Source organism: Gymnoscopelus braueri (genome assembly GCF_963280865.1).
Source record: "Gymnoscopelus braueri genome assembly, chromosome: 3".
Taxonomy (NCBI): domain Eukaryota; kingdom Metazoa; phylum Chordata; class Actinopteri; order Myctophiformes; family Myctophidae; genus Gymnoscopelus; species Gymnoscopelus braueri.
The window spans coordinates 20,521,630-20,535,765 of NC_137612.1; the positions used below are offsets into that span (position 1 = coordinate 20,521,630).

A 14,136-nucleotide genomic window follows, 5' to 3' on the forward strand; every position below is an offset into this window, starting at 1 on the left:
GAAGAAAGGTAATGTATCATCTCTGGATTTGTAGTAGTCTCAGTGTGACTGTGACATTTGTAAATTCCATGTTAATCTAAAATTGGTTCGACAACATAACCTTTTGGCAGCCTGTTAAGTGCCTGTATTCTGCTGTGGCCTTGTCATTATTAATGTTTGGTATTTCTTGTAGTGATTTAGAATTGGCTGGATTCGAGAAAGACGATGGTGAAACTTTCTCTCCTCACAGGTATAAACACTGTTCATGCTGTTATTCAGTTATTTTTTATAGTTGTGTTTATGCATCATCTTGTTGGAATCATATTAAATTAACTAGTTTGTTACTTGTATTATGAGTACCATATTATAAAAAATCTCTATTCATGCTCACATTCATGCTCTTTTTATAGCGCTTGGGGTTCTGCTTACTCTGCAGTTCGGTAAGCATTTTACTCTTCGCTATCTCATGTTAACTAAGCACAATTGAGATAATGCTCAGCATTAGCATCATGTACTGTAAATGTGACTTATCAACGATCAATGATCCAACTATGGCCACTTTGGCCAGGGAACCACAGTTTTACATTTGATTCTCTTACTACCTTGATTTGCTACAAGAACAAGTGACAGGACAGCATTTTGTGATATTCATTTTAAGAATGCTACTCAAAAAATATGTAGATGATGAAAATAATAATAGATCTTTTACTAGTATTTGCATGCTATGAATAGTGACTATTACAGTATTACGATTAGTATTAATGCTGTAGCATCAGGATCAGCATTATTATTTGTAAGAAAATGGAAAAAAGTATTAAATAAAAACTTGAGATTCTTTCCCACCTCAGTATCCTCCTCTAAGCTGGTGTGCCACATGACCAACTGGGCCCAGTACAGGCCTGGCAATGGTAAATTCACCCCAGGAAACGTGGATCCCTTCCTGTGCACTCATGTGATCTATGGCCTGGCCACCATCAACAGCTTTAATCAGCTCTCCAGCATTGAATGGAATGATGAAGAGCACTATCGCGGCCTTAACCAACTCAAGAATGTGTGAGTCCATCTAGACAACAAGGTTCTTCAACAATACACCAGTGACATTCAAATTTGGAGCCATGCATTATTTGACTGAAGCCCTATTTCAAGAATGACGAAAATAGCCTAACTACAAGCTGTCATACTGGACTGTGAGCTTGTGATCTGTTTTTTACAATTTCTGAATTTTTTATTGTTTGTTTGAATTTGAAATTGAAACTTTGAAATTTGAAAAATGTAATTGCAGAAGGGATCATGTGGAAAGGGGATAATTCAATTATATTAGCTTGCTGTTCATAGAGTACAGGGATGATGTGTTTTTGTAGGCCACCCAGAAGTTATCTCCACCAAGGGTTCCCACTGCACATATGAACATATGAAACGGAATTTCTGCTTTGAATGTTGGATAAATTAAGAAAATATCTGCAGCAAACAAAGGCTTATGATATTAACACGTTTTTTTTAACAAGATAATCTTCACAAATCAACACACTTTAACAATATTTTCACCACACAGGAAATTCATATGTAATTTATGTCATAGAATAAAACATGAATGGTTCATTAATCATAGACCTTATTTTCTACATAAATCTAAAACCCTATGGTAAAAAATAATTCGAAGGAACCCATTACAAACTCATCTGGGTTTTACAACTACAAACTGTAACACTCTATTTGACTCTGAATGACCAAGATCTGTCTCTCCCTCTCTACCCTTAGTAATCCTATACTGCAGACTTTGCTGTCTGTCGGAGGCACACTCAATGGACTCAGCCCGTAAGTCTGATCAAGACACACTGTTGACAGTTATGTAGCAGAGTAGACCTGCCTGTAGCCCAGAATGGACAGAGGGGATTCCCCTTTCCTATCCTCTGTGGCTAAGTTTAATGGCCAGTGGTCAAATTTCAATCGTTTATTTTTATTTTTATATCCCACCAGATTCATCAGCATGGTCGGCCTGCCTGAGACCCGTGCAATGTTCATCAAGTCTGCCATCAGCTACCTCCGGGCCCATAAGTTTGACGGCCTGAACCTGGCATGGGAGTACCCAGGGCACAACGGCAGTCCACCTGAAGACAAGCAGAGGTTCACTGCGTTGATCAAGGTGAGCAGGCTTTTGTTCCTCCAAAACGAAATTATTTAGTGCATTAAGGTACTCTTCGCTTTGAAAAAGACAAACTAATATGACAGTATAATGACGGCTATTAAAACGAAACAAAAACAACTGAGGGATAGAATCAGTCATTTTCAACTAGTGACCAAGTAGAAAATTAGACGTAAAAGCACTGGGGGGGGGGGGGGGGGGGGTCCTCAGTAAAATGATTGAGTTACTAACAAAATGGACCCATGTGGACATGTAACCCAGTCTGAGTTTTAAAATGAAACCCCCGGAAACATTTGTACACTCTCAGTTAAATGAACGCTGAGGACTTTACAGTGGTCCCAGAGATTAGTAAAGACAAAATAAAATAAATAATGACATTGTGTTTGCATGTTTGTTCAGTCAAAAAAAGAATACATAGAGAATAACCCCATTATGATGGAAACTCACCAGTGTGTTACATGTGTGTCAGAGTTTGTCAACGAAATGCTGAGCTGTGTGTTTGTGTATTCTCCCAACAGGAGTTGGACCAGGCCTTTGTGGATGAGGCAAGAGACACAAGGAGGACCCAGCTACTGCTGACAGCTAACGTGGGCGCTTTCCTCCCCACCATCGAAAGAGCCTATGAGGTTGAAGAGATCGCACTGTAAGCTCAAATTAGCAGGATTTTACTTGTCCTGTTTCTTGTCTCACAGCGAAGTACAGTACAGTACAGTACAGTACAGTACAGTACAGTACAGTACAGTACAGTACAGTATAGTACAGTACAGTACAGTACAGTACAGTACAGTACAGTACAGTACAGTACAGTACAGTACTACAGTACAACTCCCCTTTGTATATTTCATAGATAGTTTTGAAGAGTGAGAGGGTGAGGCCCAGAAGCAGGGCATTAATGGGATTCAATCCCAGGTCATCAAATGTCATGTGTGGAGGGCCTAACATTTTGATTCCTGACACCAGGCCACAGAACAGTTTTTTAAATGTTATGGGTGTTTCTTGTTCATTTATCTTCAAATTCGGAACTTTACTAAGTAGATTTATTGTTGTTAATGTTTCATTATGTGCCGTTTTATGTATTACTTTTAGTAAAATGACATCATATTTTTTACATTAACAGTCACTTGGACTTCATCAATGTGATGACCTATGATTTCCACGGCCACTGGGAGGGAACTTTACTAAGTAGATTTATTGTTGTTAATGTTTCATTATGTGCCGTTTTATGTATTACTTTTAGTAAAATGACATAATATTTTTTACATTAACAGTCACTTGGACTTCATCAATGTGATGACCTATGATTTTCACGGCCACTGGGAGGCAGCTACTGGACACAACAGCCCACTGTTCCAAAGCAGTGTTGACTCTGGCTCACATCTTTACCACAACCTAGTAAGTACACATGCACGCACGCACACGCGCGTGCGCGCACACACACACACACACACACACACACACACACACACACACACACACACACACACACACACACACACACACACACACACACACACACACACACATACACACACACACACACACACACACACACACACACACACACACACACACACACACACACACAGGTATGCATGCTCGCCCACAGGCACGCACTAATAACAATAGCAATACATGCCGTAAAATGTCTCCCTACAATCTCTACTGTCTTCCTCTGTCTCTCTCTCATACACATTCATTGTCTACCTCTCCTTCTTTCTCTCAGAAATTTGTCAGTCACGTTTCTCTGTAATCCATTCTAAGTCTAATTATGAATGCATTGTGCCAATTTTGTTTGTATCACCATTCACCAGTCAATTTGAAAGTAAAAAAGTTTGAAAAGTAAGTGTCAGGTGTTTGCTGCCCCACACTCACTTTAAAGGAAGTAAGATTTGTAATGTCATGCCAACCATGGCAGCATAGTGTGAGGAAAAGACCTAAAAAAGAAAAGAGAGAGATTGGCCTCTCTACCAAACACACACATAACATTTAAAGGACAGACGAACAGACTCTAACTATACTTATTTACTTATTTTTTTTAGAATTCCTCCATCTCCCACTGGCTGGCTAAGGGTGCTCCTGCTGAGAAACTGCTGTTTGGCTTTCCTACCTACGGACGTACCTATCGCCTCAGCAGCTCATCCAGCAGCTTGGGAGCCCCATCCAATGGCCCCGCTGAGGCTGGACCCTACACACGTACAGCTGGCTTCTGGGCCTACTATGAGGTGCCTCCCAGAGCTAACTTTAAATGAAACAAAACGCCTCCCTGATATTTGCTGATGAATTGAGATAGCGATGAGATGTATAATACACAGTCCCATCTCTTGAGATCATTCTCAAGCTTTCATCCTTTTCTTTTCCCATCAAAGTTACATTTTTCATAGGAGATTTTCTTTGCCTGATTGAAAGTCTAAAGCCTAGGGATGTTGTTTGTTTCTTTTGTTAAATGTGGACCATGATTCAGACTATAAACTTGACTTGACTTTTCAGTCTGATAAATGTGTAATGATGCGTCTCTGTGATTCTAGGTGTGTGGCTTTGTTGGCAGTGCTGTTGTTGAATGGATTCCTGAACAGTCTGTGCCTTATGCCACCTATGGAAGTGCCTGGGTGGGCTATGATGACAAACGCAGCATAGCTGCTAAGGTACATCCACTCTCCTTTTAACCAAATAGCATTAAATTGTTCATTAATCTCTCATAAACTTCCGTATGTATTTGTTACAAAGGATAGATAAATAGATGAAGGACAGATTTTCTCCTCAGTGTTAATTTAAGCCTGAGAGTGTAGAGATCTACCCGTAAGGGACTTTACTGTAATTGTTAACCTGGTACAATCATTATATTTGTTGATGTATTTGATCTCTTATTTCAACATCCTGCAGGTCGAGTGGATGAATGATAACAGCCTGGGTGGTGCACATGTGTGGACACTGGACATGGATGACTTCGATGGGGCATTTTGCTCAGAGGGGCCCTATCCTCTGGTCAACCACCTTAGGAACTCAATGGGTAAATACTGTACCTACATACACACTCTGCACACTGCACACTAAACCAGGCTTTCTGAATCTTTTTTGGTGCCAGTACCCCCTACAACATCCAGGTCCCTTACGAGTGAGTGAGTGTGCGCTGGTATTTAGACGGTACTACTCTATTTGACATGTGGGCGCTGATATTCAGACAATACTACTGTATTTGATGTGTGGGGGCTAGTCTTCGGACGGTACTACTCTGTAAGATGCCTTTGCCTTTGTTTTTGCCTCTGGGTGCACCACCTCCTTTTTGTGTAGAAACACAAACTCGTTTTTGTACACCTTTCTTAGTCCACTTCCTACCGGGTGCTTCTGTGTATATTCCTGCTAACAACAACACAACATGTTTAGGGCAGTGGTGCTGGCTGTTAGCAGAATATGTCTTGAGAGATTATGTCACATGACACTGATACTAGATGTGTTCTTTTCGGCAAGCAACATTGTTGTACGACGAGTATAAATTAGGCTTTAGTGGCCTTTCCAGACATGCTTCCACCTGTACAAATCCCATTCAACACTTACAAATCTAGTCAACCGTCCATCATCATCCCAAATAAAACATGTAACTACACACTATTCAGAAACCACGCCTCTTTTGAGTATAGTCTAGGATGAAATGAAGAAAATGTGCTCTTGTCTGAATGTAATAAACTCACCTGAGTGCCCCCATTTAAAAGGATTGCTTCCAGCGCCCCCCGAACTTCTCTGTACACCCCCTGCTGTACCGCCCCCGTTGAGAAACACTACTCTAAAAACTACGCACAGTCACCTTTTAAAGATCAGTGTTATTTTATTTTCACATTGTTTGCATTTTTTCTATAGGCTTCCCCCCTAAGCCCACCACCACACCAGCCCCGACCACTACCAAGGATCCCACTACCTCTTTCTGTGAAGGTCGACCTGATGGCCTGTATGTGAACATCGCTGACAAGACCACCTACTTCCAGTGTTTTAGAGGGAATACGTACCTGCACAGATGCCAGCCTGGCCTTGTCTACTGGGATGACTGCAAGTGCTGCAACTGGCCTTGAGACCCTCTGGGCCTCTAGTCACAAACATCAAACTCACGTGACAGTCATAAAGTATGATTGTAGACTGCAGCAGGAATACTTTTTTCTGTTAGTCACAATCTCCAATCCAATCTCCAACTGCCTACAGTAGCTACAATGTATGTTCCTCAATAAAATAAAAAAGTGTAATGATGTATTCTGATAGTAATCATTGCTCTGTATTGTATTTTTTTAAGTTAAAAAAATGAAGTTTTTATGAGAATATTGCAGTTTTATGAAAATTATTCTTCTGCCCCTAACACAAATGCAGAGTCATATTTTTTATTAAACTTTGCAGTATGGTTGAGGGTCATTCCAAATATCACTGAAACCAATCTTACTCCAATTGGCCAAAGGGGGCGCTATAGCAATTGTTTGAAAATGCAAACTTTAAACAGGCATAAGTCATGTCTTGTTTGTCCGACAGGCATGAAACTTGTGTCTTGACTCATGAGGAACACATCTGTCTCTTTGATCAGTAAGCTCTGCCCTTAGAATTTCTGCCATTTTGAGCAGTTTGAAACGTTCTACACACAATCTATGGACCATTGTCTAAAATCCCAGTTTGTAGTTTGTGCGTGAAAAAATTAAGCCTCCATGAGCCAATGGATATTGTAGAGGCCTGGCTTCATTAAGAAAAATCATCTGTGTGGGCTCCTTTCTCTCAAATTTCGGGTCAGGTCGGGTCATGAAAAAACCCGACCCGCACATCACTACCGTCCGTCCTTCTGTCTGCGACCAGCTAATCTCCGCCACCGTTGGCCCGGTTACTGTGAAACTGCGCACACACACTCCCTGGATGCCATTTTTCAGATCAGCCTGTCATAGCGCCACTATGAGGCCGACTTTTGCAAAACAGTCTTTCTATAGTCATGTGATCAATACTTGGGCGTAGCTGCATTGAGCAAACTTTGCATGATAACAGAATTTGTGACACAAGTTTGAAATCTGCATTACAAGCAACACAATACAGAGATACATTACAATATCCACAATCCTTCAGCCCTCTGCTCAGTTGTTCAGAATGCTCATTTGTTAGTTGCATGGGCTGCTTTGTCTCAAATTCAATATATTGTTTCAATTCTTATTGTGCTATTATTCTATATTGCCTTTTATTCCGTGGCCCCTGTATCGCTGCTTGCAGCTATATTTTGTAACTTATATTTGGCTGGGACTGAATTCTTTTTTATTTTCAGGTCTTGTATTTTCTGTATTTTAAATACTTAAAATATACTTAAAATATGTTATATTTTATTCTCAAATTGACACATTTTAAACATTTACACAGGTTTATACTGTGGAATAAATAAATAAAAGGGCTGGTCAGTATAATGGTGTCAGTATCCTGGTTAGTTTTCTGGTGTCAGTATCATGGTCAGTATCCTGGTGTCAGTAATATCTTGGTCAGTATCCTGGTCAATCATAATATATGTCAGCATTGTCTTGCACTTTTACACCTGGACACCCTTTCTTTGTTGAGAGAACGAGGGCTGGTCTCACCTGTTTCCAGCCCTATATAATGAGAGTCTGTTGTTTTGTATTCATATAGCCTTGACGAAGGCCGCTCATGGTCGAAACCACGCAGCAAAGGCTGCTCCCTCTTTTCTCCCCAGTGCCGGATCTACCATTTTTTATCTGACCCATTCTTTGTTGTTGTTCTTTTTAATGTAATCTATTTTATCCAAATCCTGTACAGTGGAGTTTTTCTTTTTTAGGATTCCCCAGGCCGAGTAAAATGTGTCTGTTGATTTGTCTGCATTGCATTGGGAATGTTCGCCTATTTTTGCCAAGCGACACTAGGGTTCATGTGGTCTTTATTCAGATAATTACTTTTGATACTCAATTACAGTTAATATCAGATACTTTAAGACTTTCAAGTAAGATATCTCTACTTCCATCTCACATCACCAGACTGTGCTGCTGCACTCACTGTTACTGCTCAAGATTGTTATTTGACATGAATAAATACTTCTTGTATTCTGTTCTTTGCTGCTGATGTGCATACATAATGGGGATTGTTGGCTTTAAAATTAACTGATAATTTTTTGCATAGTAATTATACACACACACACACACACACACACACACACACACACACACACACACACACACACACACACACACACACACACACACACACACACACACACACACACACACACACACACACACACACACACACACACACACACACACACCGTATATAAACCGAGCCAACAATTGGCTGTTTGAATCCTATCAAAAGAAGGGACTGTTGGGTAAATGAATAAACACAAACATTGCAATACAGTAGGTCTATCTAATATAAGACCTGGGCTGGTTTGCCATCTCTGTCTATGTGTAGGCTGAGGCTCAGCTACTGATATGTTATTTATCAGACCAGTCAAGGTCAATTACGGTGATTATTTTGTGTGTTATTCTACTTGTGTGCTAGACAAATCGGAGATAAGCTTGATAAAAGAGCAGTTCAAAGGCTCAGAATGTATCTAACTACTGAGATGAACTATCTCCAGGTATGTAAGTTCATATCCAATATGGTGTAACTCTAATTTATAGTTATGTGGATATGGATATGCTGTAGTATTACAGGAGGGGAGAATAAAATGTCACATCAAGCATGATTCATCATGTTTTATGATATCATATTAACCAATAATAGCATCCCCATGGGGGGGGGGGGGCGGGGGTAGTAGAGCTATCTATACTAGTGTTCCTAGTATAGGACCCTGGGGGACTCCAGTCAACTATGTATATAGGGTTCAAGTAGTTAAGCATTTACTGTGGTCACTGCTATTGGCCTGCAGGACACAGAAATTATTTTTGAATAATTTGAAACAAGTTGTCATTGTGCTTGTATGCAGATCTTTATGTGTGCACTGTAAATCATTTGAGTGTTAATTTACAAATGGAACCAAATGGACCCATCCTGGTGTCAGTATCCTGGTGTCAGTATCCCATCCCGATGCCAGCATCCTGGTGTCAGTATCCCGATGCCAGCATCCTGGTGTCAGTATCCTGATGCCAGCATCCTGGTGTCAGTATCCCGATGTCAGTATCCTGGTGTCAGTATCCTACTCAATATCCTGGTATCAGTATCTGGTGTCAGTACTGTATCCTGCTCAATATCTTGGTGTCAGTATCCTGTTATCAGTATCCTGGTGTTAGTATCCTGGTCAGTATCCTAGTGTCAGTATCCTGGTGTTAGTATCCTGGTCAGTATCCTAGTGTCAGTATCCTGGTGTTAGTATCCTGGTCAGTATCCTAGTGTCAGTATCCTGGTCAGTATCCTAGTGTCAGTATCCTGGTCAGTATCCTAGTGTCAGTATCCTGGTCAGTATCCTGGTGTCAGTATAGTGTCAGTATCCTGGTGTCAGTATAGTGTCAGTATCATGGTCAGCATCCTGGTGTCTGTGAAGTACAGGCGAGGAGGCAGCTCTGTGTAGGATTGTGCATTCAGTATGTGTAATATGTATCAAAATACCTTTTGATGCACATGCACATGCACATGCACATGCACATGCACATGCACATGCACATGCACATGCACATGCACATGCACATGCACATGCACATGCACATGCACATGCACATGCACATGCACATGCACATGCACATGCACATGCACATGCACATGCAAACGCACACGCACACGCACATGCACACGCACACGCACATAGGCGATATTCTTTTTTTATATTTAAAAAAATAATATATGTCTCATATATAGCTTATATTATGTCCACATACAGTATATGCCACATATATGGATATATGTACATATATGTAGAGACATATATGCAGGCTGCCAATTCCGAATATGTCACATATATATGTGCATATATATATAAAAATATATGTTCATATATTTCCTTTGCCCCCCCTGGCGGCAGAGGCAAAAATCGCCTATGCACGCACGCACACACACACACACACACACACACACACACACACACACACACACACACACACACACACACACACACACACACACACACACACACACACACACACACACACACACACACACACACATTTTAACCATTAATTTATGTCCACACAAAGGAGAGCATACAAGAACAAATATGTGCAGTAAGGTGCAGTAAGGTTACATTCACAAAATCATGGCATATGTCTTCATGATAGAATAAGCATTAAGTCACTCAGTACTCTCAGTAGTATGGGTATAAGTAACAGCGCACGCACGCACGCACGCACGCACGCACGCACGCACGCACGCACGCACGCACGCACGCACGCACGCACGCACGCACGCACGCACACATTATTATACATGTTGCACACACAATATATGTGCATATATATATAAAAATATATGTTCATATATTTCCTTTGCCCCCCCTGGCGGCAGAGGCAAAAATCGCCTATGCACGCACGCACACACACACACGCACACACACACACACACACACACACACACACACACACACACACACACACACACACACACACACACACACACACACACACACACACACACACACACACACACACACACACACACACACACACACACACACACACACACACACACACACACACACACACACACACACACACACACACACACACACACACACACACACACACATTTTAACCATTAATTTATGTCCACACAAAGGAGAGCATACAAGAACAAATATGTGCAGTAAGGTGCAGTAAGGTTACATTCACAAAATCATGGCATATGTCTTCATGATAGAATAAGCATTAAGTCACTCAGTACTCTCAGTAGTATGGGTATAAGTAACAGCGCACGCACGCACGCACGCACGCACGCACGCACGCACGCACGCACGCACGCACGCACGCACGCACGCACGCACGCACGCACGCACGCACACATTATTATACATGTTGCACACACATTATTATACATGTTGCAATATTTGCTAAATCAGCATGTTGATTAATGGTTACTTATGTTTGGTGGCATTTGAGTACAAGGACAGGTCTTATCACAAAACCTGTACATGTCAGTGTTTTTTTTCTACAGTAGATTATGTTGATTATATTATGTCTGTAAATGCATAATTATAAATGCACTCAATAACCTGCCTCCTCCCAACCTCTCTGACCTCATCATGTCCCCTCCCATTCCCTCAGGTCTGGTGATGCCCGACCAAGCACCCAACGTAGGGCGATGAGGCCTTTTCTGTCGCTGCCCTCTCCCTGTGGAATGCACTCGCCCCAACCATCCTATATATTATTAATTGACTAATGGGAGGACTCAATGCAGCTACGCCCAAATATGGAGTGTGTTGTTTAACCTCAATGTGTCGTCATGGCATCTTACGGTACAGAATATACCATGTTCTGTAGTACTGATATAGAACTCATAACAGACTTCAGAAGCTTTATTAACCATATACAAAGGTACAAGGAATGTATCTTGGTGCAGATAACAAAAATGACAAAAAGATTAAAAGATAACTCATATAAATATAGCCGCAAAGCAGCGGTTTGGACAGTGGCTATCTTCGTCAGGCCGAAGGCCGGGACAGAGATGTTTTTGCCCTGTGTGTGTATGTGTGTGTGTGTGTGTGTGTGTGTGTGTGTGTGTGTGTGTGTGTGTGTGTGTGTGTGTGTGTGTGTGTGTGTGTGTGTGTGTGTGTGTGTGTGTGTGTGTGTGTGTGTGTGTGTGTGTGTGTGTGTGTGTGTGTGTGTGTGTGTGTGTGTGTGTGTGTCTGCGGGTGCGGAGCTCATCTCCAAAACGCTGCAGCATCAGCACCATACTTTTGTGTTGCCAGTAGCAACTTGAAAAAGAGAACGCAAGCACTGGTGAAAAGAAACTTTAGACAGGCTATAGTTTCTTTTATCGGTTGCACAGCTCTGAACAGAAGCTGAGACGTCTGCTTGCTGTTGCTGGGTCATGAAATAAAGAGAGACACATAAACCCTACATGTATGGTTGACCGGAGTTCCTCTGGGCTTTCTATACTAGTGTATTTTCAGTTTTCTGTTTCTGATTGACAAGCTCACGATCTGCTATTTTCTGCAAAAGCTTTCCCCACAAACAGGATGCTGGCATTTAAGTGGTTAAGTGAATGCTGGTGATTTGTGTTGCCAATAGGCCAAGGAATACATTCCACACAGTCTAGCACCCCGGTATCCTTGACCTCAATTTTGAAAACTATATCTGCAACGTTACTAAGATAGCCTTTTAGCCTTTGTCTGAGAAACATCGAAAGAGTCAGACCTTACCTTTCCCTAGAGGATTTTCTTCAAAACACACTCTTGTCCAAAACTCACACAAATTACTGCACATTATCTCTGTGTCATGTTGTAGGATAATACATTTTCGATATTCTATACCAATTGGCTATAAATGTTTAGATAAAGTTTGCAGGAGGGGTCTATTTAACAAAAAATTCCCAAAATCCTTATCAAAATGTCCAATCAACCCCAAATCTGAATTATATATTCAGGGGCATCTTCACAATGCAGAGCCAAAGCCAAATTTTATTTCGACCCATTAGGTGTGTGTGTGTGTGTGTGTGTGTGTGTGTGTGTGTGTGTGTGTGTGTGTGTGTGTGTGTGTGTGTGTGTGTGTGTGTGTGTGTGTGTGTGTGTGTGTGTGTGTGTGTGTGTGTGTGTGTGTGTGTAAAGCCACCAATATTGCAATCCACTGGGTCACATATTGTTTGTGAGTGTGTACTATACAGTACTGTTATGCTTTGTGCAACATTATGCTATGCCATATACTGTACCTTATCATTAGTCATATAGTTTTAGGTCATTTCACACTATCTTATCCCTTTCTGTTACTGTCATGAGTCATGACCAATCCCCACCACCCATTTTCCTTTGATGGCATGTAGCAACTTCCGTTTCTAGTTGTTGTAAAATATCGAGACATTGCCTATAAAAAGAGCTAGATGTGACTGGGAGTGATCATCATCATTCAGAGGTTGTAAGGTCAACTTACAGGTATGGATGGTTATTTTCTTCTTTGACTTTCCCAGAATAAGGTGCATTTATTTTCCTGAGCTTTTAGTTATTGGCAGAAAGAGTTGAGTACTGTACTTAATAATACTGGAAGTTGTCATTTGGGATCAGTAGATTTTATGTGGCATATACAGTAGCTACTGTGGAAATGTAAGGTCATTAGTGTGAGCCAAATGTTTTTATTTATTTATTATTATATTTTTTATTAGGGAATTCAGTTTAGGTTTCACAGACAGGTGCATATATGCATGTACAGTTATATTTATATCCCCCCTTTTTTTTTTGCATTTTTACCCGGCATCGTCTGTATATATATATATATATATATATATATATATATATATATATATATATATATATATATATATGTATAATCATACAGGTACTCACAGACTTGAAATGTAATAAAAAAAAATTTAAAAAAATTCTGGGGAGTGTGTACACTGTTGATAGAAATAGGTTAAATTCAGCAAAAAAAGATTGAAAGAAAGTTAAAGAAAAAGGAGGAAAAGAAGAAAAAGGAGAGAGAAAGAGGGGAGGAACAAGGGGAGGGGGAGGTAGTGTGGGGGCCAAATGTAAGACAAAACTAAAGCAAAGCCATATAACGATAACATTAACCCAGTATTGCAAGATGCATAAGTGTTAGAACACAACACATGCATATTTCACGTTATTGCCACTATAAGAATAAGTTACTATGTGATGTGTCTGGCAATTATGCTGTCTTGGCTGTTTTTAAAATATATTTTATCCCTGTTTTTTCCTATGATAGATATTTTGCCCAGCAATGAAAATTCTTAACAAGGTTATGCATAATGATTAGAATAATTACGATGATTAATGTCCGTACAGCCTGGCTATTATGGATTGAACTGGAATGTTGTCATAATCTATTCAAACATCTTCAATGGATCAAAATCCCCTTTGCAGTTAGAACTGCAGATTCACTCCCAATTTTCTGCCGTAATCT

The 14,136-nt window shown here is 40.6% G+C and overlaps 1 protein-coding gene across 1 annotated transcript; it reads left to right on the top strand.

The window, feature by feature from the left end:
- Positions 1–204: 204 nt before the first annotated feature.
- Positions 205–6,183, top strand: chia.1 (chitinase, acidic.1; the record flags this gene model as incomplete). Its single annotated transcript, XM_080423468.1, has 11 exons — positions 205–229; positions 390–419; positions 828–1,032; positions 1,738–1,794; positions 1,957–2,122; positions 2,641–2,765; positions 3,391–3,514; positions 4,162–4,344; positions 4,648–4,764; positions 5,003–5,129; positions 5,975–6,183. The coding sequence occupies 11 exons, from the start codon at positions 205–207 to the stop codon at positions 6,181–6,183; spliced, it is 1,368 nt and encodes a 455-aa protein (XP_080279594.1).
- Positions 6,184–14,136: the final 7,953 nt, after the last annotated feature.